The following is a 24,950-nucleotide window of genomic DNA, read 5'->3' as shown; positions in this document are numbered from 1 at the left end:
AAAGCGAAGTGTCGGCTCTTTTGCTCACTTGTGGAGTCTGTCCTGACTGAACTATATTTAAAACACAGTTAAAAAAGACATTGCATCTTAAACACATTTGTCTCTATGCTGCAACACAGTTGCTGGTGACGTTGGTGGCGTACCTGCACGCCTGAGACAGGACGTGTGTGCACGATATGAGCATCACATCAGGCGGTTAAACAGCGGATAAACAGGAGATCAGTCCTGCCAAGCGGCTGCGAGCTCTGCTCTATAAATCACCCGGGTAAATGGTCTGTGTTTAAGGTTTAACCACTCCCTATTAGAGAGTCATGTTTGGCTGTCAGCAGCGAGTTTATTGGGAACATTAAGCTATTTATAAAAACAAGTCGGTTACAGTGTGTTTCCTCTTCACCTGACAGCGTCTATTAGCTCCTCTTCACCCTCAGGATGACGCTGAGCTCAACCAGACTTTGACGTCTTTATTTTTACAATTAACTGAGCGACAAAAGGAGAAATTGGGAGGAGGAGGAAGAAGAAAAGGGAAAACGGAGGAGAGAAATGAGAAGTAAGGGGAGATGGACAGCAGATAGAGGAGAGAAAAACAGAGGAAGGCTAATGATGGATGGATGTGTGTTTGTGTGTCGGTGTGAGCGAGCAGACAGGTACACAGAGAGGGAGAGGTGTGTGAGGGCGCCATTAAAGCCTTGTACTATAAATCTCTGCCAGTGCGTGTGTGTGTGGAGATAACGGAGGGACGTCTCTCTCCATTCTGGCTCTGTCAGATTGATGTATGCATCCTTTTCTTCCTCCCTGTGAAATATTACAGGGAGGCCCCGCGTGTGTGATCTCAGCCAGCATGTGGCCGACGTGTTTGGTAATTCTTCACCCCTTATCGGCGCTCACATGAGGTATTGTGTATGCGAGACGTGTGGCCGCCCGGGAAAAGAGGCGAAATGACCCAGAAACACACTCACACACATACAGGTGAGCAGGAAACAAAATGGAAGAAAGACAGAGACTTAAATCCTAGAAACATCCTAAAATCAGAGAAACATCCTAAAATCTGACAAACATCCTAAAATCAGAGAAACATCCTAAAATCCTAGAAATGTGCTAAAATCCTAGAAATGTCATAAAATCGTAGAAACATCATAAAATCCTAGAAATGTCAAAAAATCCTATAAATGTGCTAAAATCCTAGAAATATCATAAAAACATAGAAACATCCTAGGAACGTCATAAACTGCCAGAAATGTCCTAAAATCCAAGAAATTTCCCCAAATCCTACGAACAACTGAAAATCCTAGAAATGTCCTGAAACCCTAGAAACATAAAAAAAACATCATATTTTTCCTAAAATCCTAGGACCATCTTAAAATCCTATGTCAATAAATCCTAGAAATGTCCAAAAAATCCTATAAATATCATAAAATCCTAGAAACATCTTAACATCCTAGGAATGTCATAAACTGCCAGAAATGTCCGTAAATCCTAGAAATTTCCCAAAATCTTAGGAATAACTGAAAATCCTAGAAATGTCCTGAAATCCTAGAAACAATATAAAATCCTAGAAATTTCCCAAAACCCTAGGACCATCTTAAAATCCTAGAAATGTCATAAAATCCTGGAAATGTCCTAAAATCCTCCCTGTGCAACATCACAGGGAGGCCCTGCGTGTGTGAGCTCAGCCAGCATGAGGCTGGTGTGTATTTTGGTCATTTTTCCCGTGTCAGCGCTCACATGAGGTACTGTGGATGCAACATGTGTGGCCGCCCGGCGAAATGACCCAGAAACACACACACACACACACACACACACACACACACACAGGTGAGAGGCAAACAGAAAATGGAAGAAAGTCGAGGACGAGGGAGGAACAGGCGACAGCTTTGAGGGCCGCGAGCGTGACAGGTGTGATTGATCACGTAACGGCGAGCACATTTCAGCGCTCTGCTCTTCATTTAGCTGACAGCATTTTCTTTATGGCACCTTGTGTTATGGTATCATAATCAAGTCAGAGTCACAGGAGCGCCCGAGGAATAAATCTTTATAATCTCCCCCCAACACGTGACGCACCACGAGGTGAGCTGCCGCCGCTCAGGACGTTTCAAACGGCCGCCTCGGTTGTCACTCAAAATACATCATCATTCAACTGCGTCACGGATGGAGAGATGCAGGGAAAGACACGCAGGAGGAGGGAGAGAGATCAGGTGACACCTCGCCACCTCAGCTGTCAGCTGCAGGAGCTGATGACTGATGGTTTCACATGTGAAGTGTTTCTCTGAACAGCTTTACTCAATATTCGTATGTAAACAACGGATGAAATAACGACGTATGATCCGACAGGGGCTGTGCTCAGTGTGAAGCACCTTTAAACTTTGACACCTGGATCAACATCAGGTTTCCTGTGCTGCAATCAGGCACCTCTCACAAACACTTTAACCTCTGAAACCTGAGAAAAATGGTTTTTGAACGCATTGGGAAAACCAGCAACCAGGCAAGAAAGGTCCCACAAACTGCAAAAAAATTATTATTGAATATTATCAAAAAACTTGGGACAGATGTCCTGAAAACTACGTTTATAAATTTTATTATTATATATTTTTAAAATAAAAATGTTAAAATTGTATTATTATTTTGTATCTATTTATTTATTTACTTTTACTTTTTTGTGCTTATTTTAAGGTAATTTCCTTGTAATTTTTTTTGACAATTTCTTTCATGCCATTTTTTGGGGACATTTCTTGTTAGGTTGCTTGTGACCTTCCTCCTATGTTGTTTTTTTTTTTTGAATAAATCAAGACGTGCTGAAATCTTAGAAACTTCCTGAAATCCCAGAAATGTCTTTAAAATTCTTGAAATGTCCTAAAATCTTAGAAAGGTCCTAAATTCCTAAAAACGACTTATATTTGGAGAAACATCCTAAAATCCTCGAAATGTCCAAAATCCAAGAGATTTTCTAAAGTCATCCTCAAATCTCAGAAATGTCCTGTTATCCTAGAATTGTCCTAAAATCTTGGAATTGTCCTCATATCCTAGTAACATGTATGGTGCTGCAACTGGCCCCTGGTCTCCTGTCATTTTGCAAAAGTGGCCCTCAGTAAAGCAATTCGAGTGTCCCTGGAGTGATAAGATGTCAATCATGCATGTTGTACTGCATGTGTGATTTATGTAGCCAGTAGCAGTACTTTAAATCCGCTGCACATTTATAAAGTGTACTGTACAGCTGTACTTTCTTATGACTATGAGATTCCCCAATTTGACCCCCAAATGTTGACTGCGTGGCTTAGGCCCCGCTTAACGAAGAATTTAACATTTCAGACATTTATTCTGAAAATTTCAGGAAGCTTGGGGGTTGTCCTTGATTTGCCCTTCAGAGTCGATGGTGGGGACTCCGAGCTCGTGCTGCCCGTACATGTTTATGTCTGAATCACACGTGGGCGTCTTACGTATGTCTGACGACCACCAACCCGGCGGCGGCAGCTGACAAAACCCCCTTCCTCTCTGCCTCCCCTCTCACTGCTTGTCAGAGGATGCAAATTCTGGATTTAAACTCTGAGTCTGCTCTGCGGGGGCGTAAAGCTCCGGCCAATCAGAGGCAAAACTCTGCAGCAGGAATTTACATAAATCTACATGCCTAATGTACTGTGCAAATTGAAGGAGTGACACTGTGACTTCACCTTTTCTCAGCAGCGATAATATAATACAACAACTGACCTTAAACCAAAAAATGTAATTGCCCGCTAAATCAGTTCACTCGCTTTCGAGTCGGACTGAGAGGAAAACAAACTGCATTTGTTTGTGTAATTGCCCATGAGCAGAGAGAGAGACGGAGGGAGAAGGAAAAGTAGTGAATAAACAGAGGAGATGGATGAGTCTATTAAAGCAGCGGCTCATCCAGCTATTAGGAAGCAGAGAGCAGGAGTGTGGGAGAGAGGAAACATGTGACGGGTTAATGGCACTAAATACAGACCTAAACGGAGAAAGACGAGTGTTTGAGATTATTATAAATGTACCCAGGGGTGTCGCTAGGGATTATGGGCTTTCTGCACCAGAGATGACTCTGAACTGTCCCCGTATTCCCCGTCATCCTTCAAATATGGCAAACTTTTACATCTGACAGTTACAACATAATTGCCAGAATTAATGTTGCCATTGTATGTTTTTGCAAACCACTGTTGCCTCACAACAAAAGCGTCCAAACGTCTTTGAATGGGGGCCAGATCAGATTATGTGAAAACACACGGGGGCCATCTGCTTCTTGAATCATTTAGGTTATTAAAAAAATCACATACAAATGATACAAACGTAACTGTTTGACCTTTAAGTGAAAAGTATTCAACTTTCCACCATTGCTGAAAGTGGCGGCCCTCAGTCTTGTCTTCTTTCTGTCTGCTACCTCGCAGGAAATGTCTGGTGTTTAGTAACTGTTTTCTTGTTAACTGCATGCGTAGTTCCTACTTGGTGCATGTCTGCACACTGTGTGATAGTCCTGTTATCATGAGGCAAATTAAAATAACTGCAAAATGCTTGATTCTGGAAGACATTTGGTTAAGGAAAGGAAAAGATCCTGCTTTGGCTCAAAATACCCAGTTTTGGGGACACTATGGCAGCTGGAAACGCAGCAAATCCTCTGTAAAACAGTTTTTGTGGTGCTATTTCGGCAGGAAATGCAGCGTGTCTCTGAAAAATCAAATTGCCTTTAGTGGGAATATATGCAGTGAAAAATAAACTGTTTCTCAGAAGAGAGACCCTCTCAAAGGTGAGTCAGAGCTTTACAGTTTGTAATGATACTCAAATACACGAATCCGCCACATGGACACCGAGCAGAGCCGCGCGCGTGAAAAGGGTCAGCAAAGTCCAACACAGGTAAAAACAAAAAAAAACAACAAAAAAAAACAACTTGTTTCAAAAATAAAAATGCAGTTTGAACCTTTGCTTTTTCATCAGGTATAACACACGCGGTACCCCCTGAGCCCGGCGTAGTCGCCAGCGACTAACATGAACACTGGAAACTTTACATAAAACTCTTTATGTGTCTCTCTGCGGCCGGAGGTCGGATCGTCTTACTTTTGTCGGCAGTGTGAAGCTCCCCGCTGCGTCTTTCACGGGGATGTCTCCGATGCATCGCAGTTTTTAGAAGCCTCTCTATCCAGCCCTGGGAATCGGGTGTTTTTCCGGGACGTTGTTCGATAAATCCGTGATGATAGATCCGATATTGGGCGTCTTCCGTCCATATTTTAATCATATTTCGGTGATAAAAGTACATTAGCATCGATGCTAAACGCCATATTGGTTTCCCATAGTTCCTTTGGAGCGGTCAGCGGTTTGTTTTGGTCTTGTTATCCAATCGGAAGACCGACCGACGCTTTGTATCCGCTGACGTATGCTATACGTCATCTGATGCAAACTGCACTGTGATTGGTCAAATCCTACTGTATCTATCGCTCTGTGTTATTGGCAGCGCCTCCTGCATTACAATAAACGCTGTTAGCTCCTATAATAATAATAATAATAATAATAATAATAATAATAATAATAATAATAATAGTAATAATAGCAATAATAATAATAATAATAATAATAATAATAATAATAATAATAATAATAATAATAATAATCACACAAAAATACAATAATAATAATAATAATAATGAGACGAGGGCAGATCAGGAGACTAGGAGTCTAACAAGCAGCAGGGCCTCACATGGATGTTAACCCTGTGTTGACTGCAGGCAGGGCAGGCAGGAGTCAGGCCCCTCTCTGAAGTGTCAGGAGTGTGTTTTGGCCCTCTGCAGCATCACAGGGAGGAGCTGCTTTGCAGAATGGCACAGATAATGGGATACATAAACAAGTGCAAAACAAAAAACGATGGGACTGTTTTTGGAAAAGTGTGTCCATTTTTTGAACTATAATATTTTTATCGTTTATTTTTTTCACTTTCTGATTCCCAACACTTAGAAGAAGGGTTTTCTACAGCAAAAAAGCTAAAATCACCCAAAAGTACATAATACTTTTGGGTGATTTATCACTCAAGATCTGTACAATTCAATTTCCATATTGATTTTTCTTTTGTCTTTATGGTCTCATAACTATCTGTACATTCAAGTGACATCACTGCAGCCTAAATATTCTGATAGCCAAGGTTGTCCTGAAAAAAAAAGATGGATATAACTTCATTTTGCATTGAGAGACTGAGGTTTTAAGTGCATTATTACACAAAAAGTCCAGGCGAACCAAAACTAGGTAAAAACGGCTTAGGGCTCAGGGAGTTAAAGATGGAGAAGCAGCGTTTTGTTATCATGCAGCACAAACCTGGAATAACCTCCCGGATGATGTTAGACAAGCCCCGACTCTAAACACTTTTTAAATCAAAACTAAAAACATTCCAAACAAACTTATCTAAACTTGATGTTAAAATCATTTTAAATTACCCTTTTATCTTTGTACCTTTTGTCTGCACTTCTGCTGTTTTTAATAGGGATTTCTTTTTTTTTTGTAATTTTTTTTACCCTTGTAAATCTTATGTCTTTTCTCTTTTATTGTAAATCTGTACCTTTCGTTATGTTTTTTTATTTTATTGCTCTGTATAGCACTTTGAGTTGTCCTGTGTATGCAATGTGACTTACAAATAAAGCTGCCTTGCCTTGCCTAAAATTAAGGGAGTCACCAATCAAAATATTCAGTTATTATAAGAGCCTTGCTCATATGAATCTCAGCAGAACTTTTAATCTCCACATTTCACATCTAAACTCCACTGACTCACGCTGCCGACCTCCCTGTCCAGCCCCCTCCTCTCTCCTCTTGGCAACTCTGAGGGCCGATCAAGACGCAGTAAGTCAGCTGATCTCACCAGTTATTCGCTGAGGGTTAAGGTCAACATCAAGGACCTTGGCAGCGTTAAGTTTTCATCATTTTGTTTTCAACAGTTTCTCCAATTTGAGCACTTTCAGAGAGATTTTCCATCAGTGAGCGACCTTCGGCTCTTTAGAGGCCTTGATAAGAGAATCCTGCTGACAGGGCAGCGACCCCGAGGATGCTTAGTGGACAACCAGTAAGTTTTAAACCAAGGTGATCACATCTATAAAGACACAGTCGAATACTTCTGCAGACGCTCAGTGAGGGCACTCTCACAGGAGGAGGATTAACCGGAGCGACAGTGAATCGTGAGGATTTGTGATGAGAATTCCTTATATGGTATCAGAGGAAAAACTCAAAGCGTGGATTTACGGGAACAAATGTGACTGTAAAAATATAGGTCTGGAAAAACACTGTTATTTCTGCGTCACTGTGATGTGTGCGTTTCTTATAAGTGACGTGCGCCGCTCACATCCAGCCTGGATGCAGATTGGAGGAGCAGGCAGGTCACAGCTCACATCCAGCCAATCAGAGAGCAGCATGTCGTGTTTATTGTCGCGGCGATGAGTCTGCGCTGTCAGAGCTGGAGGGTGTGAGGAGCACAGGGAGAGGGGGCACGGTAAACAAGTGGGACACACACACACACACACACACACACACACACAAACACACACACACAAACACACACACTAACCATAGTGGACAAGCCTTCGCTTCCCATTAAGTTCAGTGCTGCCCTGAGGACGGGGTAAAAATACTTCACCACAAAGAGAGGGACCACAACAAAACCAGTGTGTGTGTGTGTGTGTGTGTGTGTGTGTGTATGAGTGCCCATCACCTTGCACTCATTATCCTCTGCAAATAATTATTTTAATTGAAGAGACCTAATTACCACGATGTTGACGGTTCCAATTTAATGCAGTGTTTACAAAAAGGCACGCTAATTTCTAGACGAAATTAAAAATGTAAAAAAAAAACAAACAAAAAATAGGTTTGAGGCCTGTAAAGGCACACTGGTTCAGTCATGTAATCTCCTTACAGTACATCAACAATTACCAAGTGCAATTAGGATTTCCGACCGTCTCTGAGTCACTCACTCTTAAGTAGAGTTCAGTGTATTTCCTGGAGAAAGAGGAGACATGTTGGTTTCCTCTATCTGGGACATGAGTGGGCGTTTAAGCCCCTCAGCATGAAAAGGCAGCTTTTGCATGAGCACCCCCCTTGACTTCCATTAGCTTCACACTGTCAATGTATTCCTGTCTCATGAGCTTAAAGGAGCTGTTTAAAATATTTCAGAGCCAGACTATTTATTTTATTTTAATGCCAAAGTTAAAATGAGAAAAAAAGAGTTTGTTTTTACCACTGACAGGATCAGGTTGTTCTTCTAATTCTTTTTTTGTTGTTGTTGTTTTTTTTCATTATTTAGTTATTTTATTTTATTTTATTAGTCAGGTTCACAGTTTTACTACTTCCTATATCATTTTATTATTTTTAACATGTTCATTATTATTTCACTTTGTGCCGGTATCATTTGTTTTATTCACAAGTAGCATTTTATTTATTTATTTGTTGTTGGTTTAATCTTTCTACTTATAGGTTTTAGCCTGCCTCTGGTGTTGCCTCACTTATGGGAGTGTGTCCTCCGTTCCTGGTTTGAGTATGTGTGTGTTTTGGGGGTTTTTGTTGTTTGTTTTTGTTGTTTTGTTATTTTGTTGTTTTCCTACAGGATAAATCCAGTCGACTTCAAATTATGTGTGTCCAATCCTAACGTCTTCATGATTAAAAGTTATCAAAGGTCCATGCAAAACTTTTATGGTTTTCCCGTACAATTTTGATGTCTCGCCATGAAACAGGACATTCTTGTAACTTTGACATGTCCAGCAGCCCACTCCAGCGCAGAAACGTGCCACAGCCCGCTCCAGCGTACGGACATGTCCAAGTGCTCGCTCCAGCGTGGAAATGTCTGGCAGCCCACTCCAGCACGGACATGTCCTACAGCCCGCTCCAGTGAGCAAACATGTCCTACAGCCCGCTCCAGCGCAGGAACATGTCCTACAGCCCACTCCAGCATGCAAACATGTCCAACAGCCCACTCCAGCAAGCAGACATGTCCGACAGCCTGCTCCAGCGAGCAGACATGTCCAACAGTCCGCTCCAGCGAGGATGTGTCCCACAGCCCACTCCTGCACGCGGACATGTCCAACAGCCCGCTCCAGTGCGCAAACATGTCCTACAGCCCGCTCCAGTGCAGCATCACTGGCAGACCGGTTCGGATCCGGACCAAAACTTTGTCCTATCTGACCTGTGGTCAAGTTGTAATAAAATTTAAGAATGAAAACAATAGTTTTTAAGGAGCAGTGCTGAGCAATTAATCGAAAAATAATCGAAATCGACATTCAGAACCTATAACCGACATAATCTTGCCCATGTTGGGTATTTTGGTTATTTAAAGTTGTTATTTGTTGTTATTTATTCTTAAGTTTCTCATTGCCTTCTTCTCATGTTTTTGACAGTAATCAAACTAATTTCTGCAGGTTTCAAAAGGGTTAATTAGTGATTTTAGAGCTGTCTGTAGCTTTTATATTTAGCATAGAGTGATATGAATATTCTTTTCTTACTGTAGAAACAAAGAAAGAGAATAAACATTTTGTAAATGTCAAACTGTTCCTTTAGGCTGGTTCATACACTTCCATTTATGCATGTGTGTGTGGGTGTCAGCTACAGGGGTGTTTTGTACAGAGTTACATAACTGCATGTATTCTAATCCGCATACATCCTCTGTCACACATTGTACTGTCTCGTGGGCACCAGTCATCTTATTTTACTGTCATGTACACACACACATGCTTGCTCACACACACAGACATGTTTTCATCACTTTGGTGGACATTATGTTATTTTACAACCATTTCCTGAAGCCTCACATTGACCGATATCTGCATAATCAACATAGTCTCACCCCCAACTCATCAAATACCAATATTTGGTTAGTGGCCCTACATGTCAAAATCATAAACTGTATAAATAATGGATGCAGCTGCAGTGCTTCTCACACCGGTGCTGAACGGTGCTTCTGTGCATTGGTATTTGACGCAGACAGCCACTGACCACGTATCGGTATTTGATGAGTTGGCAGGGACACTGGGTTGACGTAGGTCTAAGGCCAACCCAATGAGAATGGCCGGACTCAAAATAGAAAAAGTCTTTCCTTTGTGTTTTTAAAATAATCTGCATTCATATGACATTGTGAGAACAATCCTCGTGTACACAGATCCGCAAAAACAACCAAAAACACTGTAGTATGCATGCCAGGCCCATAGCTGGCGGCGTAACTCTGTAATGAGACATCGTAGAGGAACACCATGTGCAAAGTGTTTTGTGACATCGTCTTTCCCACCAGATCTACATATTGCCAGTTTACACAATGACAGAAGGGGTTGCATTTGCAAAAGATTACACTACAGAACCCGATTTCAAAAGTTTGTGTTTTTAGGCCTCCAAAACACCATTGCATGTGAACGAAAGGCCAAAATGCAACAAAAGCTCATTTCATGCAAGACCCATTGTTCCCAAACTGCCCCTAAACATAACTTTACTTAAACCTGGCTTTGCTCTGACTTTAAACAAAGTCGCCACCCTAATTAAAGGGACTTCTTGTCTCTAAACACAGTCCCCACAATGTGACTGTGTAAACAGATTAATGTCCCCACAACATGGGTAAAACACAAGCATACACACACATTTGCTTGTGTACAACACCAGTCAAGTGATGCTGAGTGAAATTAGTACGATGTTCCCGCAGTCACTCATGGCGACCGCAAAACAAGTGCTCCCCCCTCTATTTACATGAAGCTGACACAATAACATCGCAATGCACTTTGAGCCAGACGAGAAAACAATCAGTGCTGCAAACTCGAGTGTGTGGGTGTGTTTTTGCAGGACTGCAATAGCACATCATCAGTAGGATAAAACTAACCATTATCAAAAGGTCTAAACCCAGCTCATGTTTCCAGTTAATGGGTAAACAATCCAACACAGAGAATTCTGCTTCAGCACCCGAAGCCAATTATCTCTGTGCTAACTTTTCTGACATCTCCTGTTTAACACTTTGAAACTTAAGCAAATGGGCTTGATTTCTTTCATAAACATGGGAAGAAGCCAATGAGCAACTGAACAAGAAATGGGCCAAAATTAGCAAGAAATTAGATAAAAATAAGCATGAAGGGAGACAAGAAAATAACCTTAAGAAAGTGTGAATTCTGTTGCATAAATTTAAATACATTTTTGTAAAAAGTATTAATGCATTTTAGGGACAATATCAAATAATCTCCCCATAGCTAATTTTCATTAATATTCTCTGGTTTCATTGGCGTATATGTTTGTAAAAGGCAACTAGATGTAACGCAACAAAACGGATGTCAACCCAGGATCTAAAGCAATAAAACTCGAAAGTTAGAGGGATATATTTTGTGTGTTTGATGCCTTAAAAACAAAAAGACCTGATTTTTGCAGTAATAATACAAGATTTCTCACTTTTTCCTCACTTCAGTAAACATCACAACTGGAACAAATACTCTTAAGACCACCTGGGCCTGTATTTACAGAGTGACTGAGCATGAAGGTCAAACTAATGACAAATAAAGCTGTGTACTCTCACTTCGTTCTCCTAAATAACACAACTGTTTTCTCCTCCCTTATTTCAAACACCTCCAAACACAGATATATCCCTCCTCTTCTATCCCAGGTCTGTTCTCAGCCTCCTTTTGACAAATCACCACATTAAATGTGGCCATTTTTAGGCGCACCACACTTCCCTCTGCTTATTGGTTTCAGATAAAAACGCAATATTTCCATTCATCTATTTCCTTTTGTCGATGCTATTTGTCCGTGCACAGGCCACACACACTCACGCAAAAACGTGCATGATTACACCCACACACACTCCTCTCTCTCTCCTTGGTCGTTAATATTGTACTGATGGCAATACTGCGGTTACTGACCCATAGCCAGCCCATTAATCAAACAATACAACTAGCATATGATCACAATAAATATGCTGTGGATGAATGTGTTGCAGTCAGGAGGAGAGACCCCACGCTTCCCAGAAGATGAGAGCAGAAGGACAAATGTGATAGAAAACAGATAAGATGAAGCCGAGGTATTTACACAAGCAATTTATTCTTCCTGTGAAAATCTGTTTTGATAAGCGGAGCACACTTAGACAGGCGTGTCATCCACACAAAACCACACAGCCCTGTGTTACTGTTTAACATGCATCGTCATTTAAACATATCTTTGTTTCCTAATTAGCTGTACAGATAATGTCCGCTCATTTAGCATTTGATTGATTGTTCTGTATTTGATATATAAGTAGTTGGGTAACCATCACAAGAGGCTGAGCTGCTGGTTAGGGAAGAGGCTCAGGAGGAACATGACAGTGGTGGAGTTCTGATCTCTAGTGGCAAAGGGATGAAACTACAGTAGAATAATAATATAATAATAAAATATATTAAGTGATATATATATATATATATATAATATATATATATATATATATATATATATATATATATAATATTATATTATTTTTTATTTATTCTAGAATTATATTAATTTTTCTCAATGTTTTTCCCTATTTAAAAAAAAATCATAGGAACTTCATAGGAAATTACCTTAAAATAAATAATAAACAACAACAACAAAAAACAAAAACAATATATTTTAAAAAAATAAATTTAGAAAAAAAAACACATAGTGTTTGCTTACTTGTTTATATCCCTCAGTGTTTAATTTTAGTCTTAAATTTTGATTTATCTTTTAATTGTAAATGATTTTGTAATTCATTTAGCCTTTCATATCTTTTCTCTTTACTCTTTTATTGTAAATCTGTATCTTTTTTATGTCTTATATTTTGTTGATAAGTAAAGCATTTGAATTTGTTGTATGTTTTATTTGCTATACAAATTAAGCTGCCTTGCATGGCCTACTACTTCTCTTTTTTACAATTTGTGCTTTATATAATTACTGTTTTTTTCAATAAAGTTGAATTTTTAAAAATAAAATAAAAATAATAACTAAATAAATAAATAAATGATTGTAGCTTTAAATAAAGAAACAAAAAAAACAACCTTTAACAAGAAATAAAACCGACTTTAATTTGTGAACAGCACTTTGAAAAGGCGTTATTTCCTGCCACGTAACGGCGCATGCGCATCACCCTGCTAACGTTTGGCGACGTGTACCCGGCGGTGCCCGGTGACTGGAAGTGTTCGGGTATCTCACCTTTACGGGACAACAAACTGCCGTTAAAACCCAAAAAGCCTTAGAAGAGCGAAGCCATGGGAGGCGCGCAGAGTGTGGAGATCCCGGGAGGAGGCTCCGAGGGCTACCACGTCCTCCGGGTGAGTTTTTAGCTGCTGTAGCCGCCTGTTAGCAGTTAGCTTAGCTCCGGGTCAGAGGCGGTGGATCCCCGGCTCTGTTTATAAACGCGAGGCCGAGGATGAGTGCTGCGGCCTCCGTCTGTAAAACACTAACACCGTGTCAGAAAAACGTCGTGCATGTTTGACTTGTGTCACGTTCGTTTGTCGTTGTGTTTTCCGTTTGTCTCTGTCTGCTAGCTGGTTAAAGATGCTAACCAAAGCTACGTAGCTACAGTGAATGACAGCTGCCAAGCTGGTTCTGTTAGTGCATCCGTTTTCGGACATGTCACCCTGCAGAGTGATTTTTCTCCGTTGTTGTGCAAAAATGTGGATTAATTTGGCTCTAGTAGCAAGCTGGCACCGGATAGATAATGTCAGTCGTCCTACTGCAACCATTCAAACTTGAATAATCAGAAGCTTTAAGCGGTAGTTGCTAGATGCTCAAGCAGGTTGAGATTTACCAGTTGGATTAGGTTACAAATTTTAATATCTGGGATTTGAGTGTGCGGAGATTATTCATGATTATGTGACACCAAAGTATCAGTCACATGTGAAAGATGTTGTCAAATTAGTTGAATGTGCTCTCTACTACTGACATTAGTACCGTCTGATTATATGACACCAGAGCGTCCACTTTTACCCCTTTTCACCCCAAATTATGTCCCCAAAGGTAAACTTTGCTGATATATATATATATAGTAAGATAAAGATTTCCGTCTGTTTATCTCACTTCAGTCATTTAAATTGTAAATTACAAATACAAATTGTATCTTATGGACTGAAAAAGCAATTGATTGTAATATTCTGGTAGGCTACCTAAAGTAACATTTGTTTTTGTAATATTAATTATAAAATAAGAAGATGGATATTTGGCACCCATGTTTAGATAGACTATTGCTATGCTAAAATATTGCATAACTGTACTGTACCACTTTTTTCTCCCTACCCCCAATAAACAAGGTGATGTGTTGAGTTTTTTACTATATAATTTTAGGAATAGTACTAATATATAACACATAACTGTATTTGTAATTATCACAGACCCTGTTATAGTGCCAATAGAGATGAAATTCCTATTCACATCGTAGGATATGGTGTAATACCTGTGGTTTGGATATATGTACACTTATGAACATTTGAAGTTACTTTGTGCATTTGTATGCAGAGAGTAAAAATCCTGAAGGTACGACTGTCGACGCTGACAAAAATACAGACCCTCCTCTTCCTAGTCACTAATACAGAGATGCTGGTCAGTCTCTAGTGACATGGTTGGAAAAAACAGCTGTAGAGTACGGATATTTTCGTCTAATTCTGTGAATTACATGTTTATTGAGACCAACATAGAGTCTGATTTTTGGAACAATGCGAAAGTTAACCGAGAGGGTTGTGTTATTGTTTATTTTTTTAAAAACACAAATACAGTCAGGTATCGTAAACCCTGGTGAAATGTCAAAAAGGTATGAAAAATATCGACTTTGCCCAAATCTAGCACAGAGTATCACGGATACTTTTCATTTACAAGAAGTTCTTTCAAATGCAGACAGTGTGCAGTCCAGCAGCAGCTCATGCTTCTGCTCATTTTTGTGCAGGTTCAGGAGAATTCGCCTGGACACCGCGCAGGACTGGAGCCTTTCTTTGACTTTATCGTCTCCATCAACAACACCAGACTGGTAAGGAAAGCCAGCAACATCTAAGTAGGATCAAATACAAGTCACACCAGACTGCACGTGTCATGGTTGCCCTTCCTCTCCTTTTGTGCAGAACAAGGACAATGACACCTTGAAAGACTTGCTCAAAGCCAGTGTGGAGAAACCAGTTAAGATGCTGGTTTATTCCTCAAAGACCCTGGAGCTGCGAGAGTCCACCGTCACACCCAGCAACCTGTGGGGAGGACAGGGCTTGCTCGGCGTCTCCATTCGTTTCTGCAGCTTTGAAGGAGCCAATGAGAACGTTTGGCATGTGCTGGTAAGTAGCCCTGGATGCTAGTCTGACGGCCAGACTCCAAACTCTATAATCGCTCATGAGAAAAATACCCAATATAGAGGGTAGTTAATATATTGTGTCAGGATATATTTTTCTTAATGAAATAACACCCAAATGTATATTTTAATATGCTTAATTAGACTTTTTTTTAGGTTTATATATTTTTTTGGATCTGCCATCGAGTCATATTATTTTATGTATGTCGGTTCTTTAGCCTGTTTTTTTAAAAAGTTTCACATTATTTTAATGGGGGCTCCATTTAAGTCCTACAGACTCTCTGTCTCTCCCTGCACTGCGTTTCTTTGTCATTTCAAGTTGTAAACAGTGCTATTTGTTGAAGCCTCCATCGAAAAAATTTAGTTAAAAAATTTGAGAGCTATAAAACATTTTTTCAGCTAGTTATGGGTGCTGAAAGAGACAGTGTTACAATTGTCTCCCATACTTATTGACCCACAAAGCAGCGCGGTGGAGCAGAGCTCACCTGCGTCAGCCGGGAATCTGAACGATCCATCTCTGATGAAAGTTGGCGTTTTCTGTTTCTCCTCAGAATATCTTCAGAATCACTTTCTGATAAGGATTAAACTTTCGCGGCCACAAAAGTTTTACTTTTGACAGAGACAACGGTAGTTGCCAAGCAACCAAGATGAAAAAGTATCAATTTAACCGCAGCAAAATCTGTGCGATCGTTATGACAGCCTGTGCCTGAAATAAGTAAAACTGTTTACATTTTCTTTACCTTTTGTGCAATTTATATAAACAACATTTAAATGAAAATACTGGCAATTTAGTTAAAGTCTGGGACTAGCAGCACTGTAATTTTTCATTCAACAGTTCTTTGACATAAATGTGAAAACAGTCAAAATGACCGTCATCAGCGTTAATGTGCTACAGCGGCAGTTTGCAAACTTATTCTCTATTTCTTTCCTTATCAGGAAGTGGAGCCTAATTCCCCAGCAGCTCTCGCCGGCTTGCGGCCGCACACAGACTACATCATCGGAGCCGACACTGTCATGAATGAGGTAGTTTATCAGCACTTAAGGTCCTCGTTACTGTCACTCCTGCACATTCTCCACCTGATAATGATAGTGATTGCATGGTGCCTAATTTTACCCGCCTTCTCTGCCTCCCTATCTGCAGTCAGAGGACCTGTTCTCTCTGATAGAGAGCCACGAGGGGAAGGGACTGAAGCTCTACGTGTACAACACAGACACAGATAACTGCAGAGAAGTGATCATCACACCCAACAGTGCCTGGGGAGGAGAGGGCAGGTAACAGACTTAAACACACCTGTGCCCCTCCTTGTTAGGCCTGCAGCTCAAAAGAAATATATAGAAAGTTTGCATGTGTTTTTTACATGGTGCCAAAATAAACAGCAGGGTTTTCCCAACTATTATAAGACATGGATGCGCCTAGAGCTGCTTTCACAGCGTCATGTGGTAACAGCAAGAGGCAGGTGACTTAATGAACACAGAAGTGCAAACTGTGAGCTACAGAAGCCCAAAGAGAGCGGCGGAGGAGAAAATCTAGATTTGCATTTTTAAAAATTGTACTAAACCTCATATTTGAATTAATTGATAAAATCCATTTATTGCCCAGCCCGAATATAAATACATGTTTATACCGTCATCTGTACCATCATCCTTTAGCAATTTCTTTGTATTTAATTCACAGATACATTCATAAAATATTAGACAGGTTGATCAATTTCATCTAGTTTCACAAAAAAAAACGTGGCCAGTACTCCCTCAGATATCGCAGTGTACAGATGTGGAACGATGAAGTACATGTCATCAAGAGCTCATCATCTTTAAAAAAGATTAAAAGGAAATTATCATTACATTTAATTCATGATGTAGAATTCTTTCTGGATGTGTGTAGATTTCCTTTTTTACTGTGTATTTTGTTTTTTGCACTTCTTGATTTTTATTGGATTCATTTTTACTTTTTCTGGTATTTATTGTCATTTATATTTTGTTGTATTTGTGGGGTTTTCTTTTTTTTTTCTTTGTTTTTGTTTGCTGTTTTCAAGTTGGGGGGGTTTGTGTAAGCCTCTGACACTTTTCTAAAAAAAAGAATCAACTGGGTTTTCATGCAGTTTTAACTAATTTAATGTCATTTAAAAAAACAAAAAAACATACCTTTTTTTTTTCCTTTTCCAGTCTTGGATGTGGGATCGGTTATGGATACCTCCACAGGATTCCCACCAGGCCTTTTGAAGAGGGCAAGAAGATCAGCTTCCCTGGAAACTCTCCCAGTGAGCCCATCAGTCCGCTGAAGGATGGATTCACTGAGGTCAGCACACACAAACATACATATTCCAGTTTTATTTTATGAATCAGCTTCACTTCAGTCCTCAGTTCAGATTCAAAACATGCTAAAAGCAAATATGAACGTAATAACCACAGAAGAAATTACATTGTTTTGCCCACTGTTCTCTCTCACCGTTCACTGTGAACCCCTGAGAGCTTTAGTTTCTCGAGCTTTCTCACATCAGCCAAAACTCATCAGTATTCAGCGTGTTTGTGTGACTTTGAAAAGATTGCAAAGTTTTCTTTTGGATTTTATTCACGCTCCATGAACGCACTTTGCCTCATTGAGTATGCAGCAGCGCGGGCAGACGCACCGAGAGCGGTGTTGCTCATTACAGTTAATTGCACGTTTGGTTTGTTTGACGGCAGCATGTTTTTCTCTACCACCTCCGTGTTTTCCCTTTTAACCCCTTCAGGTCCAGCTCTCAGCAGTGACCCCTCCTTCTACTGCACCTGCTGTCCCCCCCGGCCTCGAGGATTCGCTGTCAGGCCTGTCGATCAGCACAGCCGCGCCCACCATGCCCAGTGAGCTGCAGACAGGTATTTCTGCTCTTCTACACATATCCAACACTACAACACATTAAAGGGAAGATTCACCACCTTTAATGTGATTGTTCAATCAGAGTTTATAATAAAAGCGCTCATTTGAAACCATAAATTCCTCAGTGTGTGTTATATTGATTGATGATTGATGATTTGTATGTGAGCTTCAAAATAAAGTGTAATGGGGCAGTTCGGTACGCATTTTTTTGCGTTTCCATCGTGCAAAGTTTTGGATGGTACTTTTATCACTTTTGGAGCCGTTCCCATGTGTTATCATCCCTTTGTTGGGGTACTTAGCACATAAAAGGTGGCGCTATAAACGCTGCAGTGTGTTGATTTATCAGTAGAGAATAAACATTTGTGTGCTCAGGGCTGAGCTGTGGCTGATTTAACCAAGTTTCTCATACATTAAACTATAACTAGAAAATGAAATGATGTTTGCAGCCTCTAGCTGCAGCTGTAGACTGTGAAAAAAATCATTTCAGTTTTTGATATAAATTTCTTTTCAGTTTCATTCATTGGGTCGACTGCTGGCAACTTTAACCCTTTGAAACCTGGCAAATTTGGCTTGAATTATTTCAAAAGATATGGAAAAAAGAAGCCATTTAGGAAATGACCCAGAAATAAGAAAGAAATTAGTAAAAAAAAAAAAAAAAAAAGTACAAGAAAATTACATGAAAATAAGCAAAACTAAAAAAAAAAGGAAAATAAAACAAAAAAAGGAATAAAAGTAATTCTTTAAAAATATATTATATTTATTTTGAAATATTTATAAATCTACATATTTCTTGCATTTATGAAATAAAAAAAAAAAAAAATTGAAATAAATCAAACCAATTTGCTAAGAGACCAAAGGTTTAACCACTTGAAACAGGCACCTGAATGCAGCACAAGAAAAGTGTAAAAGTGTTTCAGTTTCTGTTGTCATGTGAGGGCAATTTGAGCAGAGTTTGCTTTTGGCAGCTCAGGTCCGGAGGGGCCCTGCTGGTCATAACCTCTCACACGCTGCATTTCTTCAGCCGTTTCAGCCGTTTCTCTGGCTCAGATAAATACAGCAGAATATCCTGGTGTATCTCGTAACATCCTCCGCACTCATATTTTAGGATGCTGATGGAGACGTTTGCAATACAAAGTAAAAAAAAGCAAGAAAGTTAAATTTTTTGGGCGGCATTTAGAGCTCAGGTAGTCGCCTGAAGGAGAAATCTAACCTGTAGTTTTTTCTGCTTTCAACTACATACCTGATTTTAAATGTCTGCGCTGGATGCAGAAGAACAGATTTTGCAGCTGCAAAATCAATACAGCACACACTGAGGAAGTTAATGTTAATGAAATGACGGTGGTATTTGTGATTTGGGAAAATTGTTTTTTCACAATCATTGTTTGTTATTGCAGGTTTGCCCACGGTCCCTCTGCTCCCCTCCTCCACCAGCCCCGCCCTCAGCCCCCTCACTCCGCTCAATCCTGCCACCACCGGCTTCAACCCCGCCACCACGCTACCAGGTGGGTGATTTCTCAAACGTGCTCATCCATCACTCCCGTCATCCGTCTGCTGAGTCATTGAGATCTTAACAGCAAACATTTGGGAAAAACTGTGGGTGGGTGAGGACTGGCAGCTCTTCCTCTGCAGATTTCTGTGGAAGTGCGCTCACACCCTTTCAGAAGAAAAGAGGGTATATCTGCCGAAGCTGCATTAGCCAGTATCAAGTCTTAGCTTGTGTACACAGCACACACACTTTGTTTTCTTAAGGAAAAGCTGTGACTGTCAGTAAACAAAAGTTCGCTGAAATTCAAGCAGCTTCAGCTCCTTAACCCTTCCAAACCTGAGCAACTTGGCACAAAAAAAGGCAATGAGCGGCAAAAGAAGAAATTATGCAAAAATTTGCAAGAAATTGCAAACTTGAAACTGCCAGCTGTCTGACGTCATTTTCCGTCATTGTTTATTGCTGACTGACATAAAAAGCCGTTTAAAGTCTTTAGTGTCATAAAGTCATAAAGTGTGTGTGTGTGTGTGTGTGTGTGTGTGTGTGTGTGTGTGTGTGTGTGTGTGTGTGTGTGTGTGTGTGTGTGTGTGTGTGTGTGTGTGCAGGTCTGATGCCTCCCAGGTGGCTTACCTCCGCTCCCTAACTTGCCCAACCTCAACCTGCCACTCCCGGATCTCAGCGCCGTGTCACTAGCAGGCACCTTACCACCAGTCGGATCTACAGGTAAAAAACACAGCAAACACATCAGCTCCAAAATTAATCACAGAAAAAAGATTCTCACTGTTTAAGTTTTAAAAATCTGAAAATAACCGCGTCAGCCTTTTTTTTACAACAGAAGTTTTTTTTGTGTGTTTCAAACTCCACTCCATTTTACTATTTTCCACCTGATGGTGTCTTTTTTTCTTTTTTTTAACTATGTTTGGCATTTGTAGAAATTACGTGATGTTTCCACCAGGTGCACGGTCACAGTCAGTGTTGATCGCTGAGATAACCCCTCTTCATAGCTGTAGTTTATTGAAAATAATTCATTTTTTGTGCTTTTTTTCCATCTAAAAACATCGTGGCATCATGACAAAAACCTGTCGTTTAAAGGGATAAAATTTATTTAAAAATATAATAAATAAATAAAATAATATAAAATAAAATAATATTAATGTATAATATTTTGTTTTATTTTTAATTTTTTTCATTTCTTTCTTTTCTTTCTTTTTCCCTCCGTCTCCAACAGTCCCGCCTCTCGCCACATTCCCTAAGATCAGCGTCCCCGGTCTGACCCCCTTCGCCCCGCTCCCCACCATGCTGCCCTCCCAGCTGCCTCCTCTCCTCCCTCAGGGAGTCCTCCCCCTCCTGCCCACCTCCGCCGCCGCTCCTCAAGCCTCGGTCACGGTCACGGCGGCGCCTGCGACCGAGCCCGCCGCTCCCGCCGAGCCCCCGGCCCCCACAGAAGCGGCCCCCACGAACGCCACGGAATCACCGGCCCCCACGGAAACAACACCAACGTCGTAACGTGGGAAAATCCCGCCTGCCGTCAAAACCAAAACACACACCCGGTTTCTCTCTTTACTTCCCGTCTGTCTTTCTCTGTGTTTTTCTATTTATTTGGCGTCGAGGGACGGGCAGACACCAGGTCACACGCGCAGGTCGGCCGTGCTCCAGGGGACGGCGAGGAGGCTCGTGTGGAGCGATGAAGGATGAAAGGATATGAAGAACGGAGGACTCAGCGACGCGTCTGTCCCAGCCGCTGCGAGGACGACGAGTGCTGCTCTTCAGTTCGTAGTTTGCTTCGACTTCTGCTGTTACAACGAAACAGAGAAACTCTCTTAGGACTTCCCCCTTTCTGATCTGTCACACTTTTTTTTATAGAAACAGCACGTTTAAAATGGGGCTGGACGATAAATCGAATTTACCGAAATACATCATGAATTCTGTATAAACTGAGAATAACTGGAAGTCCAGACGGCCAATCAGCTCTCAGTCCAGTTGTCACAAACTGAAACCCGGATCGACGACTGATTCTCGTTACGTTCGGACGACTTTTACAAACGTTTAAAGCTTAAAAATCTGAACAAATTGGTTTGATTTCTCATAAAAACACGGCAAAAAGGAAATGAGCAACTTGGCAAGAGATGTTTCAAAAGATTAAGGAAAACGGACAAGAAAATGAACTGAAAATTAATTTAAAAAATAAAATAAAAAATAGAGAGTAAGAAAAGGAGAAAAATATATGTAATAATAATTAATAATAATAAAATACTAATTAAATTGAACTATATAAATAATTATTAAATAAGGATAAGCTGACAAGAAAATGAACCAAAAAGGAGAGTTAGACAGAGAAATATATAGAAAATTAATTGATAGTATATTGTTATAATAATTCGAATATTTATGAAAAGATTATTAAATTAGAAAAAGTTAGAGAAAATGAAGAGAAAATTAATTTTAAAAAAGTCAGACAAATATTTAGAAAATTAATTGGTAATGTAATTAAATGATTATGAAATAATTATTAAAGTAGGAAAAGCTAAAGAGAAAATAGAGAAATAAAGAGTTCGAGAGAAAACTATAAGAAAATAATTATTTATATAATGTAAATTACATTAGCATTTCTAGCACCTTTCAAGGCTTTTTTTGTCATTTTTATTTTCTCTTTTGTGTGCTAATTGTCAGGTAATTTTCTTGTAACTTTTGACTGGCTTATTTTGGGTCATTTCTTGGTAAGTTGCTCACTGCCTTCCATGTCTTTGAGGGGTTAAGCCAGTTTGTTCGCATTTCAAAGGGTTAAACTGATGAAACTGTAAAAACTCAAAGATATCAGAAGTGGGCGTACAGGAGAAACATCATGCACTGCTGTGATAAACGACGTAAATATGAGCTATCATCCAGCCCTGACATGTAACCTTTTATTATTAGTTATTAGACTTAACGACCAATAGATTCATTTGATTGACTTGTATTGATTCTGTTAAATTTGCTGTATGAGTGTCTCCACCCCGAAATGAATGAATCTGCATTATTTTGCACCTCCTTTGTGTTTTGAAATCATTAGTTAGTCCCTTTTGTATGTCTCCACGTATATCCAGAACTCTACGGTGTCCGTCTCGACCACACGGGGACGGTGACGGTTTGAGGGCCACGCCAGAGGGGACAGAGGTTTACAGTTACTACTGTGTGTGTGTGTGTGTGTGTGTGTGTGTGTGTGTGTGTGTGTGTGTGTGTGTGTGTGTGTGTGTGTGTGTGTGTGTGTGTGTGTGTGTGTGTGTGTGTGTGTGTGTGTGTGTGTGTGTGTGTTGTCAGGTGATCGGTAGGTGAAATGTGGGTGCAGGGTGTTAGTTACAGAGCGTCTCCTCCTGGCGCGGCCGAAGCGGAGGGTGGGCAGAGTTACAGTGATGCAGTGCGACCACAGAGCGTCACTGTAACGCAGCTTTTTGACATCATCTACACTGTGCGCAGTGCGAGCAATAAAGCCAAATTAATTTTACATGCTGCCTCTGTGTCTTTTAGTGTTTGTTGCTCTTTCTTTTTACAATCTCAGTCACCCTTAAACAAATAAAGATATGATAAAAAAAAAAAAATTCATGTGAGGAGTACAAACATTTGAATAATGTGAAAAAGGTCAATATTTTCCATCAGTTATTTAAGAAAGTGACAATTTAATATATAATACCCAATACATGAACTAAAATGTTTCACAAATTTTTCTATTATTTTTTTATAATTATGAGACTACAGCGAAAAAAAAGTAAAAAATGTTAAAAATAATAATAATAATTCAAAATATTAAAAATGTGACACAAAACTGACCTTCCATGCCTCGCCACATTGATGCAGTAAAAGCACCCAAACCAAGTACTGAGTATACAAATTAACATACTCAAAACTTTTTGAATGATTTTCAGAAATACTCTGATATTTTGAGATACTGGATTTCCATAATCATCAAAATAAAACCAAAAAAAGGCTTGAAATATTTCAGTTTACATATAATGAATATACAATATATGAAAGTTTGCCTTTTTGAATTTAATTACTAAGAATAATTAACTCTTTCATGATATTTAGATTTTTTTAGATGCACTTGTTTTCACCCGTAATTTTTTTTTTGGTAATTTTTTTCCCCCATTTGCTCCCCCCGTTTGTTCTTAAACTAATTTTCAATCAATTTTCTCGAACACAAGCGTTTCAACCTTTGAACCTTTGAGCAAATTGGTTTGAATTATTTCAAAAATATGAGAAAAAAAATAGCAATTTGGCAAGAAATATCCTGCAGATAGCAAGAAGTTATATTTAGAAAATAATAAATAAAACAAAAAACAGGGAAAAATGCCCAGAACAATATGTATAATAATCAAAATACAATTTTGAAAATTATATTAGAGGAAAGTAATAATATTTAAGCAATTTTTCAGGTAATTTCCTTTTTAAAATTTTGTTTTTTTTTCATAAGTTTTTTTGTTTGTTATTAAACCAATTTTCGGACAATTTTCTATAACTTTTTACAAATTTGAGATTCTTGTGTTACGTTCAGACACCTTTCACAAGCGTTTTAACCTTTAAATTCTGACGAAATTGGTTTTAATTCTAGGGAATGGCAAGAAATGTCTTGCAAATTAAAAGAAATGATTAGATTTAGAAAGTTATTTAAAAAAACATAGGGGAAAAATGTCCAAAACTGAAGAATTATTATAATATAATTTTTAAAATTATTTCAGAGAAATTATTTAACTCATTTTTCTGGTAATTTCCTTTTTTAAATCTTTTTTCCACCCTTTTTTAAAATTGTTTTTATCACTGTCTGTCTATTTATCACTGTCTGGGATACTATCACTGCCATCACTGCTGCGGTGCATAAAAGTGCACAAAATTGAGCTTATTTATCAAAACGCTTTGGATAAAAACATGGAAGAGTTCAATAAAGAATAACCAACATCTTTTTCTGTATTTAAAATATTTTCACCTCTTTACCTTCACAGTGAGACGGTGATTTCCATCCGGGAGCTGAAGCTTTCCACGGCTGTTTGTGACGGCGGTTGACTGAGGAGGCTCGTCAGCTGGATGAGTTTCAGCTGCGCTCTGCAGTTTCTCTCTCTTCCCTCAAAACACCCAAACATGACTTCATCACTGACCTTTGAACCCTGCACCAACGCCACACCAACAGAGGTGTTATTTCTTCTTCACATGTGAAAAAGGCAATGAGCAATTTAGTAAGAAATGTTTCGCAAATTACAAAAAATATGTAGATGTTGTTTAGATGGTTTTTTTTTTTCAGGAGATTTTCTTGCACAAATTTAAAATATTAGGAAAAGCTGACAAGAAAATAATTGAAACTAGGTTTAAAAAGAAAGACAAAGAGAAAAAAAAGAAAATAATTAGTG

The 24,950-nt window shown here is 39.4% G+C and overlaps 2 protein-coding genes across 11 annotated transcripts in view; one reads left to right on the top strand and one right to left on the bottom strand.

Annotated features, from left to right (window-relative positions):
- LOC121951187 (uncharacterized) overlaps positions 1–24,684 on the bottom strand; it is a 41,956-nt gene extending 17,272 nt beyond the window's left edge. For 4 of the 10 annotated variants that reach the window (XM_088085873.1, XM_088085874.1, XM_088085872.1 and 1 more), the window contains exon 1: positions 17,381–17,518. The gene's annotated coding sequence lies outside the window, so the exon portion shown is untranslated. Of the gene's footprint in view, positions 1–5,052; positions 5,280–13,236; positions 13,360–14,643; positions 14,950–16,604; positions 17,048–17,380; positions 17,530–20,205; positions 20,293–24,540 lie in introns of those variants that run through there. The other 6 variants (XM_088085877.1, XM_088085876.1, XR_015778219.1 and 3 more) reach the window with 5 other exon arrangements.
- On the top strand, positions 13,103–23,056 carry LOC121951968 (Golgi reassembly-stacking protein 2-like). The gene is given in 11 exon segments (XM_042498466.2): positions 13,103–13,241; positions 14,849–14,929; positions 15,021–15,224; positions 16,175–16,261; positions 16,380–16,510; positions 17,402–17,534; positions 17,968–18,091; positions 19,487–19,594; positions 20,181–20,187; positions 20,189–20,298; positions 20,804–23,056. Coding segments are annotated over 11 exon segments (1,326 nt in total). The 5' UTR covers positions 13,103–13,178; the 3' UTR covers positions 21,082–23,056.
- Positions 24,685–24,950: the final 266 nt, after the last annotated feature.

This window comes from Plectropomus leopardus, chromosome 12, assembly GCF_026936395.1.
Source record: "Plectropomus leopardus strain MGB_pleo_1.0 chromosome 12, ASM2693639v1, whole genome shotgun sequence".
NCBI lineage: Eukaryota > Metazoa > Chordata > Actinopteri > Perciformes > Serranidae > Plectropomus > Plectropomus leopardus.
This window is presented reverse-complemented; position numbering and strand designations above follow the sequence as displayed.